General features: G+C 34.9%; 1 protein-coding gene across 1 annotated transcript; it reads right to left on the bottom strand.

The window, feature by feature from the left end:
• Window positions 1-6,818: 6,818 nt before the first annotated feature.
• LOC123713636 (toll-like receptor 7) lies at window positions 6,819-11,037 on the bottom strand. Its single transcript, XM_045667394.1, has one exon. It carries the CDS (start codon window positions 10,868-10,870, stop codon window positions 7,028-7,030), a length of 3,843 nt encoding a protein of 1,280 aa, XP_045523350.1. The 5' UTR covers window positions 10,871-11,037; the 3' UTR covers window positions 6,819-7,027.
• Between the last annotated feature and the right edge of the window lie 7,716 nt (window positions 11,038-18,753).

Consider the following 18,753-nt stretch of genomic DNA (forward strand, 5'->3'; position numbering starts at 1 on the left):
CGCGGTGCGTGTGACTCAGCAGACAGAGGTCATCGGCGTAATCCAAATCTTCTAAGATGTTTATTAATCCCCACTCTATTCCGCGACGCTGGTTCTGATGTATGCGATCCATAATCCCGTCGAGAACAACCAGGAAAAGTAGTGGCGAGAGTAAGCAGCCTTGCCGGACGCCTGCGTGCACTTGAATATCGTCTGAGACGAGACCATCGTGAATCACTCTACAAGAATAGTTCCTATAGCTGGCCTTAACTAGGTTAATTATCTTTGGCGGGACACCAATGTTAGAGAGTCGCGACCATATGCTGCTCCATCTCAACGTATCGAAAGCTTTTTCGAAGTCAACAAAGGTAAGATAAATCTCTCTCTGCCATTCTGATGCCTGTTCGAGAATGATACGAAGAGTGTTAATTTGGTCGGTACACGAGCGGTTAGGCCGGAAGCCAGCTTGTTCTATGCGAAGGAGAGGCTCAACGGCTGCAGACAACCTGTCCAAGATAATTCTGCAGAAAACCTTGGAAGGGGCCGAGAGCAAGGTGATACCTCTCCAATTGCTGCATTGGCTTAGATCACCTTTTTTGGGCACAGTAATAAGAAGGCCCCTATTCCAGTCCTCCGGAAGCTTCTCGCTGGCCCAGATTTTCCCAATCACAGGTGTCAGCGTGTCGACGGTAGTAGCCAGGTCCGCTTTTAACATTTCTGCGGCTATTAAATCAAGCCCTGGTGCTTTACCAGTCTTAAGACCCATGACCCATGACCCATGACCCATGACCCGTGATGAAGTGGAGAGAGCGCTCTCCACTTCATCACGTGTAGGTGGTTCGATATCGATGTCTAGTGGCCTGGGTGGTGGAAATGTGTCTTGCATGCCTCCATGCGTAGCTGTGGGACGAAAGGTTTCCTCGAAGTGTTCACGCCAGCGTCGTAGTTGCCCTTCGGCTGTTACGATAAGTTGGCCGTCTTTTGATTTTAGAGGCTTTTTATGCTGACTTATCTTTCCTGCCAAGATTTTAGTCGCTTTATACAGTTCTCCCATGTTGCCGGTGTTAGCGGCAATTTGAGCGTGGTCAGCAATACCGTCAACCCACAACCTTCTGTCCTTTCGCGAGCTGCGATAGATCTTCTTACGAATCTCCCGATACTGCTGTCTGAGGTCGGCTTGTAGTAGTTCGTCGTTGGTTCCGAGCAGTTTTAGGTGGAGTTCCCTACGGTCGTTTATCAGCTGCCAAGTAGCTTGTGACATCCAATCCACGCGCGAGTGCTTAGTATGACCTAAGACAGAAGAGCTGGTCTCTGTGTAGGCCACTTTGATGCGTTTCCACTCTCCGTCTATTGAGTCATCGTCGGCGTGAAGTTCGGTGAAGCGGTTACGAAGTTCAAGCCTGAACCTGTTCAAAATTTCAGGATCTCGCAGTTTAGTGACGTCAAACCTTCTTCCAGCTCTACCAGGGGCACCAGCTAGTCGCGCAACTGCAATCTTGAGTCGCATTTTGGCTACAACCAGATGGTGGTCGCTGTCAATATCAGCGCCTCTTCGGTTTCGGACATCGAGGAGTGACGAGCGCCACTTCGAACTGATCGCAAGGTGGTCAATTTGGTTTTTCGTGGAGCCATCAGGGGAGTTCCATGTGTACTTATGTACATCTCTATGAATAAAAAGTGTCCCACCGATGGTCAGGTCATGGTGTTGGCAAAACTCTATAAACCGTTCACCATTCTCGTTCATTATATCTTATCATTTCAGCTTCTGCTTGTTCTAGTCGAGTGTCGTTACTTAGCGATTTTATATTCCAAAAAGCTATTCGTGTCCGTGATTTAATGCCAAAGGTCGTCGGTAAAAGATCGGTCCGGTTTCTCACTGTTTCGGTTTCTTGAATCGTTGGTTTTTCAGGCAAGCAGGAGATTAACCCACTGTGCCCTAGTCTGATAGTGGGGCTGCCACTTTAGAGCATCCAGACATGCTCGGTTTTATACGGGTTACCTCCCTAGTGAGTGGATTCTGTTTTAAGGCGCAGAATATTCGCCTTTTGCCCTGCATCCTCAGCTCATCTGCAACTCTAGGTAGTGGGCACGCGTGAGCGTGGCTGCAGTAGGTCCCAGGTAGGTAGGGTGGACGACTAGGACGTGGATGACTCGGACTGGTCGGGGTTCTGCTTATACTAGTGTTCCACTACGTGACACAGCAGAAGGTTATTTTTTGGCTTTTTCTAGGCAATGCTGACCTCACTCCATCAGCGATTCCCACCAACACCAACCCCAACTTCCCACCCCATAAAAAAGCAGTACTTATGTCTTAAAAGGATTTTCGTCTGAAAACTCTCAGAATGTTTTTGACTAATTATATTTTAAAATTTGAAGAGTTACAGTTTATTTTATGTGAATCAAGAATACAATCTACACATGCAACAGTAACAAAAAAAAAACATATTTCAGAAATAGAAAAAACTTACAATTTTGATCGAGCCCTACCTCAAGCAATTTCTACATCACAATAGTGCAAACAGACGTCACGAGATTGAGCCGTCATCTTGTGCCTAAATAAACACTGTGCTCATCATAAAGCGACCATTTATCAAACTTATTTACACAAGTTTGAGTACACTTGCAATAACAAGTCAGTTTTCTTTTCAGTCTGTCTGTGACGCGTTCAAAGGATTCGCGGTGTCCACTCGACAAGGACAGCTGTTCAACGAAATATCTTCCTGTATCTTTGTTTGTGAATTGCTATAAATAAAAATTTATAAAATTTAAATGCATTATTCAATAGTAGAATTCTAAAACCCTGCTCGGCGAAGAACCTGGTGGTATTATCGGCTATTGGTCAACGGGTAACTGAGTTACACACGATTTGGAGTGAAAATATGCTACTTTCTACGAAGCTGGACGCATAAGTTTATTTTCTTGGAAATAAAGAATAAATTTGACGTATTTCGTGTTATTTACACATATTGTGCCTGTTTTTTTTATGTAAGGGGGCAAATAGGCAGGGCCCATGGACACTCGTACTGCAAGAAGACTCGCAAGTCTTAATACTTGGCACACACTTTTCTTGAAAGATCCGATCCGATTCCGAAGTCAAGTCATAATTAATATTTTAAAAATATGACAATAATAAAACAATTTCGACTTTTCGCTTTTTTAACGCTGACATATTCTTGGATTGAGAATAATATAACTGTTTATATTTGATATTTACTATTAACAACACATAGTATATTTTATTTCTTTTTTCATGATGACCGGGTCAACATCTTTCTATTGAAACTACGTTTTCCATTGTATCTGCAGAATTAACGGTTTTATTTCATATAGAATTAGTATATCACAAACATTGCACGTCGACTACTTTCGCCTAAATCTACATTAAACTAAGATAAGCTGCTAGTAATGGAACCGTAAATAGTTCTCACAGTAACAAGTATTATTTATTGACCGTTGACACAAATCGGGAAGTATTGAATTATTACAATCCAAACGGATACGTCTACCCCTTTGTTTACTCAACGATGACTATTAAAATATATACCTGTCATTGTAGGTAATAAAAGCGTTGAACTGCCTCAGGTTGTACACGCTAATTTAGGAACGATGTAATTTTGCTGAATGGAAATTGAAAGGCATTCAAGTTCAACAAAGCGTTAAGGGATATAAAAGATTGAGAAAAATATAGTACTTATACAGTTTTGTTTTAGATGTTGTATTCGCGTGAAATCAGAAATCAGTTAACTATTTGGAAAATGTTAGTGTAACTTCCTAATGGGCCGACTGAATATCAGTATTGCTGGCGCTGGTGTTCGGCTACCTAAAGCTGAATTGGGTCCATTTTTGATTAAAGTAAGGTATGTACTCCTTTCTTTATGTCTTATTTATACAAATAGACATTTTCTTTCTTTTTTAATTTTGAAAATAAGTTGAAATAATCTCCGATTTGAAAACTAACTCACCGTGAATAATTAAATTAGTAACGTATAACCAGGTCTTATGGCTACAACTTCTTTCGTAATCATGATAAAGATACAAAGGTCTAATGTATATTATTATCAAAATTTTATCGCAATTGTTGGATGCTAAATTCCACACAATTACTTTTTTATAAATTAAGCATTATTTGTTTAGTGTTTAAAAATAAATCAATGGCGCTACAACCTTTTTAGGCCTGGTTTTTAGGTCTGGGCCTCAGATTTCTGTATTTATTTTATATTTTTGGGTCTAAGGCAAGGCGGTTTCGTCACGATGTTTTCTTTCACCGTTCCAGCTAATGTTAAATGCGCACATAGTAAGAAAATCCATTGGTGCACAGCCGGGGATCGCACCTACGACCTCAGGGATGAGAGTCGCTCGCTGAAGCCACTAGGCCAACACTGCTCTGAAGTAAATAATATCAACTAAAAATATCAATACTAGTTTTATAGATTTATATTGTTTTGTATTGTTTACCATATGTATCATAGTGCGGCATATATATAAATGTATTTGCCGTACTATGGTCGTTACTTAAATTTGATACGAAATATTGTTTATCCATAATATTGTACCGACGTAAAACAATTTTAAAACGAAGAATCAGTTTTATATTGCCCGAGTTAAATATTTACATACTGAATTAATTTGTTCACCTCGTTAGTCAAACAAGACCTTCCAAACATCTTCCAACACATTTCAACCTCATAAAATTATTCCCAACCCTGTTATCTGAGTCTAATATTTGAGCGTTTTATTACCACATTTTCGTCGAAAGCTGTGTTTTGAGATGCGGTTTCGACAAAGGAAAAATTAATGATTGTCCTTACCGAGAAGCAGGGAGACTCCGCTGAAGGGTTTGAAAGGTTTTAATGAGGTTTAACCCGGTATTTAATTTTTCTTATCCACTTTGAGAAGATTAATAACTGAATTTGAATTGTGCAAAAATTTCAAAATGTTTATCTTACAGCGTGGCCGCTTTAGATAAATTAAATTTAGTAATGACATTATATCATAAACAAAAATTCTCGGCTGGGATTCAACGCACGCTTAAAACAGATCGTACATATTAGACAAAAGTAACACAAATTAAATAAAGTATTTATAATAAAAAAATATAAATGTATTGATCATTTGGAGTCGGTTGATGAGAAAATATGTATAATATCGTAGAAACGTAGTAGAAATTAAAACGCAATAACATTCTTGATATCAATAATTATAGTATATCTGATTTATATAGTCTAATAAATACACAAAACAGAGTTGTAAGATATTGCACCTTCGACCATTTCTATAGAAGCTAAAGCAAGGTTAAGCACACAGTTTATTTTTCTATAAGTCCGCGAGTCATTACCCAACTCTATCACGAAAAGAGGCTTCATTACCGGGTGAGTGACAATTTAATGAAGTGTCGGCATTGTGTAATATATCCGAGGTTATTAAAAGTTACCAACTAATGAATATCTTTTGAAATGAGCACGTTGATATGTGTGGACTTTTTGTTTGTTTATTGCGCAAATCTATATACAGCTTAGTTGAAATAGTAAATAAGTAATTGTTAAAAGTACATATTAACTTATTTAGTATATGTTTACGTGCATGCTTTTTAGTACATACTTGGGAAATTAACGTAAAACTTCGGGACGTTATAATAATTTGAAATTTATATATTTTAACGTAAACATTGTTATGTTTAAATTAGATAAGACTATTTCTCAAGCACATCAAATTTATTCACCAATTTAAATAGAAAATTATTAATTTTAAACCAAAATTTACAAAGCGCAATATCTACGAGATAGCTTATTTGTTAGGCGTTTACTGTAACCCTATGGTCGTGCGTTAAAATCCAGGCTAGGCGATAAGTGATTATGTTTATACTTACTCGTATAAATACAAGACAAGGGAGATTAGTGAAACAAACTGAGACTAACACACATACATGGTTATAAGCTAAAAAAAATATTACGTTGTCACTGCAAGCTAAATTGCCTGTATAAACGTGTACTTACAGGACGCACAAACATACTTCAATTGCTCATTTAAAACCTTTGAGATAGGAATTGTACAGTTTTCCAGATCGGGAGCACAGCTGAATACCTGCCCTAGATTCTTAAGCTGCAGGAAAAGTCCAATTCGTGCCTATTAGTCTAATCCGGAGACATCTGCATGAATTAGAACAATTTAACGGTTTGATAATTACTGAGTGACTCTTGAATTAAGGCCAAAATGTGTGTGATAGGTAATAAATAGCTGTTAGATTATGTAGGTATGAATCTTATGTAGGATCCAACAAAGTTTTTGACATACGAAACCTACCCTTAGTAGGTACACCAGATCCATAGTATTAAAATTACACAAACGTTTTTAGTTTCTATCTAGTTAGTTGTTTGCATACTATTATATCATTATTAGTGAAAAACTAAGACCTACTTCAAATTATAATCATCTCAAATATAAATATAAATTGAAGTATGCAATGAAGTCCCTTTGAACCTTATTTCATATAAAAAATATTAGGGAAAAAATAAATTAAATTTTAATGAAAGCTTTATAAAAATAAATTATTATTCAAGCTACTCTCTACCTGATTACAGCAAGACTCTATGAAATAATTGCGCAATTATTTTGCTCACGTATACTCTTGTCAGATTTGGGTAACTTTAAATTAAATAACAACTTTTGTAAAAAGAGAATCTCTTAAATAAAACTAGGTTTTATGTCTTTCGTAGTTTTAATATAACTCTTTTATCTCGAAGTTTTAAGGGTTACAAAGAAATAAAAATAAAATATTATGCAAAAATTATCACAATGGCTTTATTAAAGTATATAAATAGGTATACTTGTGACTTAATATGGACATTTATTTATTTACACAGTATATACAAATTCACATATTCTACAGCAGTCTTATAGAATGTATTTACACCAACAATATGAAATGAATGCAGATTACATCTAGAAATTACAAAAATAGGGTAAAATCTTAAGTAATTATTTGGTAAGCACGTCGATACAATATACACAAGAAGCTCCGACTAAATACTTTTTGATTTAAGACCATAGACTAGACAAGATAAGCCTGACCCGATTGTTGTGTGTCGATTATCGGAGGAGGAGGCGGCCAGTGTCTGAAATCTCTTCTTCGGTTTATATTAGCGCCGCCTAACTCCAACGATGAGTAATCAGAATCGATAGAAGAATAAATATGATCAGATTGTGGTCTACCATCAGCCCCGTATGGTGACTGTATATATTGCGATCGGTTTTCAACGTATTCGGGGGATGCGCTCACACCGTCGGCAGAAACCCTCATTTTATCAAAAGAAAACGATCGCATCGTACCATTTTGAACGTTGCCTCGCATATTAAACGAATTTACATTATTCTGCCTGATAGTAGACGATTTAGGTCTAAAATTTCGATCCGGCAGAGCGTATTTCAGCTTTTCCCAAAATTTATTCTGTCCCCATCGTATCCTTGAACTTGTTTTTAAATAAGGTCGTAAATCGGGATCACATTCCGCTTCATTTAACACGGAACACTCCTCGATAATTACTAGGGTGTAAATTCTAGTTTTGAGGATTTCATGTAAAGCTTGCCTAAACTCGAATCGAGACCATTCAGTTTGTATGAAGTTCCTAGTTAGTACGAGAATAATGCGCTTAGAGGCTTCGGCTGCCTCGGGGAGTGGTAAAGTACACTGCATGTACGTGGAGCCATGTTGGGGTATATCTCTATAGTGTAAACACAAATGATATGACGGGTTACCATTCTCTAATTCAGCAGCTAAAGTTTGAATAACAAAGTCGTCATCCTTTGGGCTGTAACATACATAAGCGTCGTATAATTTGTCAGTGTCGTCGTACGCTCCAGTGAATGGAAACAATCTTATACCACAATTTGAATAGAGCCATATACGTATTGTGTCTCGAAATAAGAAAATCAGAAGGGTGACCAGTATTATTAGCATAAAGCCAGAAAAAGCAGTTACAAGCATTGGGACGTAATTCGACACTAAAACGTTATCCATACCCGTATCTCCGGCATAGTAATCACTACAGATTGTTCCATTTAAGTTCAAATCCCGTTTTTGAGAGGTAGAACTGTCTGGGTTCCAACACCATAAATCAGAAATATCTACAATTTTAGGAACGTTTTCTGATAGAAAAGAAGTAAATCTTTGCAAATACCTACACTTACAAGACCACATATTATTACCTATTGCTAAATTGTGCAATTTTTTATTAACATTCAAGCTCCAAATGGAAAAATCAATTAATTTATTTCCATCTAATCTTAAATACTTCAAGGAATATAATGTAGAGAATGTAGTGTTGCTCACATAGCTGAGGAAATTGTTTTGCAAGTAAAGTTCTTGGAGTTGCGACAAATATTCAAATTCATATCCGTAAAGATGTGTGAGTTTATTGTTTCCAAGATTCAATATGGCGAGGGATGACAAACCAGTAAATGTTCTATTCTGTATGCTTTCTACTTCACTAGAATTTACATAAAGAGATCTCATGTTTTTTCTACCAATGAATGCATAATTTTGCAATTCTTTAAACTTATTACCGTCTAAATAAACCTCCGTCGCATCCATTGGTATGTTTTCTGGGATAACAGCCGCACGTTGGCTAGAGCAATCTACTACATTTGTGTGCCATGTAGGGTCATGGTAACAAGAACAATTATAAGGGCAAGTCATTTGACAATCGCAAGCTACATAATCACAGCAATGGCAAAGTGTAAAACAATGTGTTTCATATGTACATAAAAAGTCGGTTGCTTTAAGGTTACTTAGCGTCACATGAGTGACGCTTCTAGTATGAGTCATTTTACATAAGACGTTCTCAAGATCCATTATTCTCGGGTACTGCCTAGTAGCCGTCATGTTATTTATCAAAGGGAGCCATTCCATTGAGCAGTCGCAATCTATAGGATTTCCTCCTATATAGAACTCTGGTAATGACTTATTTAATGATACGGGATACAAGCGGAGGCTATTTAGATCTAATTGAGTTATGGAATTTTGATACATATCAACTCTTGTTAGATTGCGTTTTTCCATAAAAGTATTAACTTGCACATTTGTTATGCGGTTATTATTAATAAATAGTACTTCTACACTGTTTGGAATAACTAACGAAGATATTTCAACGATACGGTTATGACTTACATCCAAAGTAGTAATCTTTAATTGTTCACGAAGCTTATAATAGTTTCCTAAATGCTCAATGTAATTACCATGTACGTCCAGCCATTTCAGATTACTGGGCACAAACGCATAATCAAACCACACTAAGTGGTTTTCTGATAAATTTAGCCACAACAAACTTAATATCGACGCAAAAACTCCATTAATATCAACAATAAAATTTCTGTCTAATCGTATTGCTTCTAACTGCTTATTTCTTTCGAAACATCCCCTTTCAATAGCTTGTACTTTATTTTTTGCTAAATTTAGTACTTGTAAACTTGGTAAATCCCAGAACATGCCTATTGTTAAGTTTCCAATTTGATTTTCAATTAATCTCAAGCCAGTCAATTGATCTAAGTTTTTGAATGATCCATTTTTAATATCAGTGATCAAATTTTCTCCAAGATCTAAAGTTTTTAAAAGAGATAATTCCCAAATGGCTTTAGGGACTTCCACTAATTGATTCGAACTTAAATCTAACTCTTTTAAGTCAGAACAATTTTTAAAAGCTTTAGGATCGATACTGATTAATAAATTATTATTTAAATTCAATTTACTTAATACAAACAGGCCATTAAAAAGCAATTCATCGATAGTATGCAAGCGATTTTCCGCTAAGATTAGCGTATGCAAATTATATAAAGGTAGGAACGTATTTTCTTCAATATAACCAATAGAATTATTCCTTAAATCTAGTATTTGAAGTACAAACAAATCTTTAAATGTTTTATTATCAATTCTTGTTAAAGCATTATTAGATAAATTTAATATAATCAATCGAATGAGACCTACAAATGTACTGCCGTCGATATGAGCGCTGGAAAGTTGATTATTTGATAAATCTAACACAAAAAGTTGTTCTAAACGGTGAAATACTGCCCTACCTAGCTCGAATAATTGATTATTATTTAAGTATATTTCTCTTAGTTCCTTAGTATTAGCAAATGTACCTTCGGGTATAAATTGAAGATTATTGTGTGAAATATTTAAAATTCTTAAGGATATGAGTCCGCTGAATATTTCACTTGAAATGTCACTGATATTGTTCTGTTGAAGTTTAAGTTCTTGAAGCCGCCGTAGTGTAGCTATTTCCGAGTCTTCATTCAACGTTTTCAATTCATTGTGGCTTATATCCAAACTTAAAATGTCTGGACCACAGTTTTTTCCCAATCCAATTCGGTCCACGCTTTTAAGTTTATTATACGTTAAATTTAATTTTTGCAAATTCCCCAATGGGCAGAAAACATCTGATGGTATCGCCTTTAAATTATTTTCACCCAAATCCAGTGCATGTAATTCCTTTAGTCCATTAAAAGTTCCCAAAGATAGTTCTAAGTTTTTGTTTGAACTCCAGTCATAGTTTTTTGTACGTAAAGTTAATTTTTTTAGGTCGCGCAATCCCTCGAATGCATTGCCAGGTATTCTCAGTAATTTGCAGTTCCTCAACGTTAGACCTTCCAAATTCGAAAATCTTTGAAAGTAATTCGCTTCCAAGCGACTTTCAAATAGGAGCAATTGATTACATTCAATAAATAGCTGACGCGTATATTCATTTGACGCTATAACCAAGCTGGATCCATTTGATTCAAGAACACGTACACTACATGTTGTTGATTTTCCATCACTTTTACAAGTATTATGATCACTTTTTGACGCCAACGCATTACAATCCAGAGTCACAAACAAAAAAGTCAGCAATAGTAACATTTTTTTCACACATTTGTCCGTAAGTATTATGAAATGCTCTTATTGACTTCCAGTTTCTAAAGAATGAGGTTTGTACCGTTCATTGTCGTTCGTCCACTATACCGGTTACGTTTACGTCGCGACGTGTATGCGGTAAATGCGTAGGGCGACGCGACGGCGTGCCATCCGCATCGTGACTTGTGGCCGACTGCCGAGCCGAGCTGTTTCGACTTAAGCCGAGAGCGGTTCGTCCACGGCCACCCCTCACTTTGCACCCGCCGCCCTGTCAGCCATCAACCCCACGTCGTTACACCACGTTACACGTCGCGCGGCGCCACTTGCGCGCCCAACCATCAATGGCGGTACCATACTTATTTTTAGAAATTAATATATCTATTTAACTTACTAAAACACAAACAAATCTCATTTTATAACATTAAATTGGGACACGAAATGAATACGCAACTATTTGAAAGACTTAAACGAAAACACGATAGGGAACAAATAAAAATAGTTACAAAAGGGCAAAGCATCAAAGTGAGGATCGGAAACACAGGTCAGGTATTGTTTCAAACATTAATTCTTTTTTTGTCGTCACTTATTGAATTCCGAACTCAGAAGCTTTGGCGAAGATACCCAATAAAGCTTGTTTGGCGTTGTCCCCTCACATATTTTCGTAACGTGTTGAATTCTGAACAAGACGGCTACTGTTTTCAGGGTTTAAATGCCAGTGGGTGTGAATGTGAAGATAATTTGATTTCCCTGTTCGACACGTGAAGTCGCTTTCAGGCTAGTGAGAAGTTAGTATGAGTCGATTTTGTTAGACAACTTTAAAAGCTGCCGCGAATAGATTTTCGGACAAAAATTAAAATTATAATTCGTTATTAGATCAGATAAAACATGTTCTCTGTTTAATTAAATCTATTTATTAAATTTTCTTACCCTTACATAGTAATAATAATTAAAATTTAATAAAAAGAAAATTAAAACAAATAGTATAGTTCATGGCAATGTTAATAAATGTTGAATGTAAAGATATACCTTTTTTTAGTTTATTTGATATTTCGTAGCAAAAACCGGTACTTATAAAATAATTACAAATGTTACTGACCAGTATAATTCATACAGCAAAAAATTGTTGACGAAAAGATAAAAAGCGTTAAGCGACTATACTTAAGTGATAAAACGAGATAACATCCACAAAACACTTCAAGTAGTACGATATCCTTGATATTAATGCCTTTTTACTCAGCAGCCTGTATCAAAAGTTCCAGATGTCGAGAGTTCTTCGCGTTAGCTTGATAAATGACTTCTTCCACTTTCCTCAAAGTTATTAAGGGAATTTCGGGATTATGTTATATTTAGGCCTAATGTTATGGTATAATATGTTATTATTGCATTGGATTGTGCGATACCCTAAATAGTACTGGCATTCTAACTCTGAGTAAATATGCCAAAATACTTTGTTTTTTGTACTAGTAAGTGTTAAATGTGCATATGCACAGCCTGATTTCGAAGACAGGCCAAAAGGTTGAATGCTTTACCAATACCAGATTAGCACTGTTCTATTTTCTGTACCTTTTTTATTGCATATATGCAAACTATATTTTATATGGCATGATTGTATTAAATTATTTTTAAATAATTTTCTTGATCTTCTTTATGAAGGTAATATGTAAATTCCAGAATTAAATTCCATAAGTATTTAAATCATCGAATTCTTTTCATTTTTAGTCGTCGTTAGACTACTGGTAATATATAGCCTTATATCTCTAGCAAACCTCGGAATGAGGGTGGACTTTTTGTGTTTACGTGTGTCATAGTAAACGTGACGCGGCTGCAAATAGGGCTTCGCGTTATCATTTTTATCGGATTATTCAGAACTTCGATAGTTTTGACAATCATTGCTGTTATATTATATATGTCTATAAAGGAGGTTAAATGTCATTAAAAGAGTTTTTGTTTATGAGAACTTCAACGGATATTACCGTGATTTTAATAGATTTATTAACTCAACGTTTTCAACGACAGACCACCACTTCCAGTTTACTATTTGATATTATCATTTCTTTAAATGCTGACATAATAACGCCATCTATTGTTGCGTAATTGATATTAAATTATGCGTTAAAGAAATCTGTGTGCAAGAGTAAATTAAAAATAATATTAGTTTCTGTTCTTGTCGATTTTAGAATAGTCCTAAGAATACGCGGTAGTCACTAACGAATATTTTTATGGATATTCGTGAAAAGTACATCGGCAATATAACACTTTAAAAAATAAATCTTTCTAATAAAATATGTTTACGCTACATTAAAAAAACAGAATAAAATACGGAATAATAATATAAAAGACAGCGCCTTACGTTAGATTGTGATTGGTCAACAGGATCTCTAGTCCAATGCGCGACATCATAAAATTATGCGTTTCAATTGCATAAATTGCATCCTCAGGCTTTCAGCCAAGAGACACACAATTCATATTAAATATCAATTAATAAATCCAACTACGCCTGCTCCATATTACTGACAGCTTACTAACACGTACTGAATCTTATCTCTCCTTATCACTATTGATGTTATAGCTTGCTTCTGTTTCTCAGTATTTATTGACAGGATAACGGTTGTTACGTCGGGAATACAACGGCTTCAGTTAATAACATACACGTTGAACATACAGGTTTATGGACGTATTTTCTTGTATAAATCTATTTTTAAATTTTAAAATTCTTGTTTAGACTAAAGATGATAAGAGAGAAACATTGTTGCTTGTGAGTGAAGTCACATATATGATTATTGCATGTCTAATAATTTGGAGGTCGATTCCTGACGAAAATGAAAAAGTTTCTGAGATTCTTAGTTAAATGGCGTGTTCAAGAAAGTTTATTTAAAAAGAAATATATTCATAAACTTACCATAAATTTAAAGTTTATGATTACATTCAATATGTTATACATTTTTCAGTATATAGTTTTTTAATTAAGAATGCAATATAGTACAGTGGAGAGTTTTGAATAGTTACTTTGCAATGCAAAATCTATTTTATGGCAATATATAATAAAATAAAAAAACTTTATAATCATCAACTTACATGTTGCAAGTCAGTCTTGCACAGTTTTAATTTTGTAACTTTAGTCGTCTAGACACAGAATGTGCTCCTATAATACATAACAGTTATTAAATTGAATAAGAATTTAACTTAAAGTAGTAAGACTTATCTATTTCGATATTCACAGGTTCCCAGTTGCCACGAGATATCGTCTAGATGGTAGCAACTAGATTGTAGGAATACATTAAGGTTTCATTCGCACGGCATATAACATATGAATGTAGAGATGAGATAATCGTAGAGGTGGATTATTTATTGGCAAAAATGTATTTAATAAGATAAGTGAACTAGATTTCACCATGCAATTTTGCGGATATTGTTAAATGTTAATTAAGTTAGCACTACATATTACTCAATTTAAATTAAGGAGTCCATATTGAACTATAATAAATTATTAAGAAGTATATATACTCTTCAATTTTTAAATAATCAAAACAAAAAAAAAAACAAAAAAAAATCTTAACTAAACCTGAAATCAAAACACGTTTATTCAGTTTAGATTCATCTTAGTAGAATGTCAAAACATTCATAAGCATTTACGTTTACAAAATTCGTGAAAGTCTAGATATTTGTAATAAAAAAAATTACCGAACCTAAATACTACATGAACTAAATATATTATGTCTATGATAGAAAAGGATAAGGATAAGCCTACCGCATTTACCATGGGGAGTGTTCAGAAGAGTTGTTTGGTTTTATACCCCCAGCTGAGTTTCATTATCGGACGTCAAGGCAAAATACAAAATACCATCCGTATCACCTCGACGTCCGTCCTTCCACAACTGAGCGTTTTCTAAGGCAGTTTTTGCCACGCACCACCACTATGTGGAACCAGCTGCCCAATGAAGTATTTCCGAACCAATTCGACTTAGGGTCCTTCAAGAAAAGAGCGTACCAATTCTTGAAAGGCCGGCAACGCACTTGCGAGGCTTCTGACAATGTGAGTGTCCATGGGCGGCGGTATCGCTTCACACCAGGTGAGCCTCTTGCCCGTTTGCCTGCTATTACATAAAAAGCCTAAATTGTTTTGTTCTATACAGACATAAAATGAGTAACAAACAATGAGTTTAAGAATTCAAATTTTGATTAATCTTTGCCTATATCCTGTATTGCGTTCCCTTATCATAGATCTGCTCTAATCGCCACCTGCGGCTGATACATTCGAGCTGCGACAAGACCCGGTCGCGTGTTCTATTCAAATTTCGACTCCGATACAACGCCACTGAATTTGGTTCTGTCTAGTTAAAAGTAATATTTGCTGGCACGTTACTTGGTTTGGTATTGCGAAATACATTTACAAAGAGATAGACATGATATAGAAGTTTCTACCTACCAAACATTATATTATGTATGAGGTGATACAATTGATAATTAATAAGCATTGTTCCACAACTGTGATTTTTTATATTTTTTTTATGGAATACTGTTCTAAATTCTTCTGACAATGTGAGTGTCCATGGGCGGCGGTATCACTTAACATCAGGTGAGCCTCCTGCCCGTTTGCCCCCTATTTTATAAAAAAAAAAAAAAAAAAAAAAAAAACCGTGCAACACTACTAAGTTAAGCTGCCCGTGGAAGTTGTCCAGCGTATTCCAATAAGTCCTTCAAGAGAACGGCGTACCAATTTTAACAGGGGGTTAATAAAATTATATAATAATGCAATACCAAAATAATAATGTTTAAAGAACTTTATTTCTCGTTACAAAAAAATATATTTTATTTACATGAGAAACTTTAATATATACGAACAAGATATACATCACCATCAGCAGTCCCAATTTTAGTATTCTAGGCTCATTCTAATGAGTTTCTTTAATACCCTTTTCAATTGATTAAACGCGCTGATACTACGAATATTAGACGGTAATTGATTAAATAATTGCACACATCAAATAAATATCTCTTGATTCTCTTACAATATGTGCCTAAATATAACTAACTAATAACTTACACATTAAATTAATTCTCCACTTCATCTGATAGTACAAAACGGTCGCTTAAGGCGTTGGCTTTCCATATCTTAGATCAGCAGTTAGACAATACGGATTTCAGAACACAAATCTATTGAAGCTCCCTTTGATAATGATAACCGTTTCAATGCTAATGGTTACATATTGCCAAAGTTCTTGAGCCATATATAATGGGACCCATATTATGTAATATGAATTAGGCAGTGTGCCTACTTCTTTGATGGAAACAGTATTATAATATAAATGAGGTTACGGGTGATATGATAATTATAATCTACACTAATATTAGAAATAGGTAAAATTCGTGATTTTATATTGTATATACTCAAAATGACTGAAACGTTTCACAAAAAATATTCTACCATTAGAGTGCTACACAATACCGGAAAACACATTTATTTGCTTCGAATATTATAATAAATATGCCCTTCTATTTTAAAAAAAACATGAGTGTGTACTCATGTACACGCATTAGAATTTAGAAGTTATACTTCTTTGGCGTAACACAATAAAAATCTTTTTAAAATGTTATCTTTCGCCTTCTACGTTTGTAGAAAAAACGACACTAACAATAGAAAAAAGGTATTAACTAAATTGGAAGTTTTATTATAACGCATTATCTAGTTAAATAAAGTTTATTTAAATATCACAAAAAAATATTTCTACATAATTAAAGAACTGGACATTTTTTATTTTGAAATGGTGACTCTGCTAACTTCAGGGTGTCTATTTTTTGTGACGGTGTGCTCGCGCATCCTAAAAACAAAAGAAGTAGGTGTAACTTCAAAAATGTTATTAAAGTTCAGGCACAGATTACATAATATAGGGGTATACAATCTATTAATAACTTTGTATTATTAATTATTGTCAAAAAAGCTATTTATGTTTAAAGATAATAAGTATTTGTACTTCGACCTTCAAGTTATCATTAAATTATCTACTAGCATTTAACCACCATATTTACAAAGGACTCCTACGGTAGGATTCCATTTACAAAAGGCTTTCAGCCTATCCCTCGTCTGCAATTCAAAATTGAATCATGCATTCGATTTAGGTTTTCAGTAATCGATTCACATACTACTGTCCCACTGAACCGATTCTGATTAATCAACGTTCGAACTATTGGAACTATTCGTGGTGATTGAAGCGAGAACTCGAGTTGACGAGCAATCTTCTAGTAATATCCTTCACGAGAACTCAATTACATTATGCTAGTGCCTTTAATTTCCTCGTGTTGTACACTACCGCTTCCGGTCTGAAGCTTTGTTCGAGTTTCAAACTTTTTGGAGGTGTGAGGTGAGACATTTTCACTATCTACATGGAGGTGCGTGAGTGTGGTTGTAATTGGGTCGATATCAATCTTGGTATATTTAAAATACAGTACGTTAATCATACAAATTATAAGCTACAACCAAATGGAATACAGAATGTATGTTAGCGAAGTAACTATTTATTTTTATTAAAATAAATTTAGAATTATAAAAAATATGTGTGGTAGGTAGGTACCATGATTGTTTAATTTATTTCATTCTTTTTTTGGACACATTCTGGATTATACTTTCCATGATCACAAGCAATAATATATAATTGTAATTACAAGTAGAAACATTTTTAAATTAGATTACTTATTGTTTATAAATAAATGAGTTTTTAATGATATTATTAAGATAACATATAGGATATGTTTTAGGCATTTTTCTACAAATTTAGGCTGTCCAATATTATAACAAGATTTAAGGCTCACAAAAAGGAAAGTTTTTAATAAGTGTCTCTTATTTCACAAATTATACAGCGCAATTAATATCGTTCGGTATTTACAGATGAACTTCGACACGACTTGTTCGAAGTTGACGTCGTATTTATGTTTATATCTTAACTCATGGCAGATCAAAGCTTCATTAAAACTTCTGTAGAACCTTTAATTGCGATATATTTGATGTCACGGTTTATTTACACCGATTCATTTTGGCGATTAAAGTTTAAATTGTGTGTAATGGAGCGCGAGAACTTCTGAAACGAACTCCGTGCTGTTATAATTACACCATGTTATGTACTTGCTATATTAGCCGATTGGTTAAGGTGTTGATTTTCAACCTTGGGGTTGCATTCGAATCATGTGTATATCTAAGATTTCTAAACATTGTTAAGAACAATTGTGAAAAACATCTCAAGGAAACCCGAAAATCAAGAAAACAGATGACTAAATCCGGCACTCTGCAACTTCCAATGTCGATGTTCTGTGTGCAATACTAATATTATATTGTTCTCCTAAGATCCATGGCGCTGATGCCGCAACCTTGAGATAGCAATTAAAAAAATCACCTGAACAAAACTTGATCGAAGTTTAGATCTGAAAATGATCTTTATTAACATTGTATCTACCACCAGTTTTATCATAGTAAATTAGTCATTGGTGGATAACTACGAAATACGTCTTGGCTTAAATTTGAAAAATAAATCTTAAGAGTTACGGTTTGACTGGAAGACGCTTAACCCAAACGCTGGATCTACCCGTGGTAACTTCTGGTTTTTTCGATCCACACATTAAAGAAATATTGCACATTATTTCACATATTGCTCATATTTACTTTCGCAGTTTTTATTAATAATTTATTAGTATGTAATATGCAATGCAGTGTTTGCTCGTTCCCGGCAGGTAGTGTTTGCAGTTAATTATGATAATGGCTTGCAGTGTAAACAGTCTCTAGGGTTTGTTTGTGTTGCGTGCTCGAATATTTGAGATCGGGATAGCTTGAGGTGTCTACCTGTGTTACTGAAGATTTAAACATGGTTAATCGGTGTTAACGGTAAGAATAACGGAGAATC

Source organism: Pieris brassicae, chromosome 8 (assembly GCF_905147105.1).
Source record: "Pieris brassicae chromosome 8, ilPieBrab1.1, whole genome shotgun sequence".
In the NCBI taxonomy this organism is placed as follows: Eukaryota; Metazoa; Arthropoda; class Insecta; order Lepidoptera; family Pieridae; genus Pieris; species Pieris brassicae.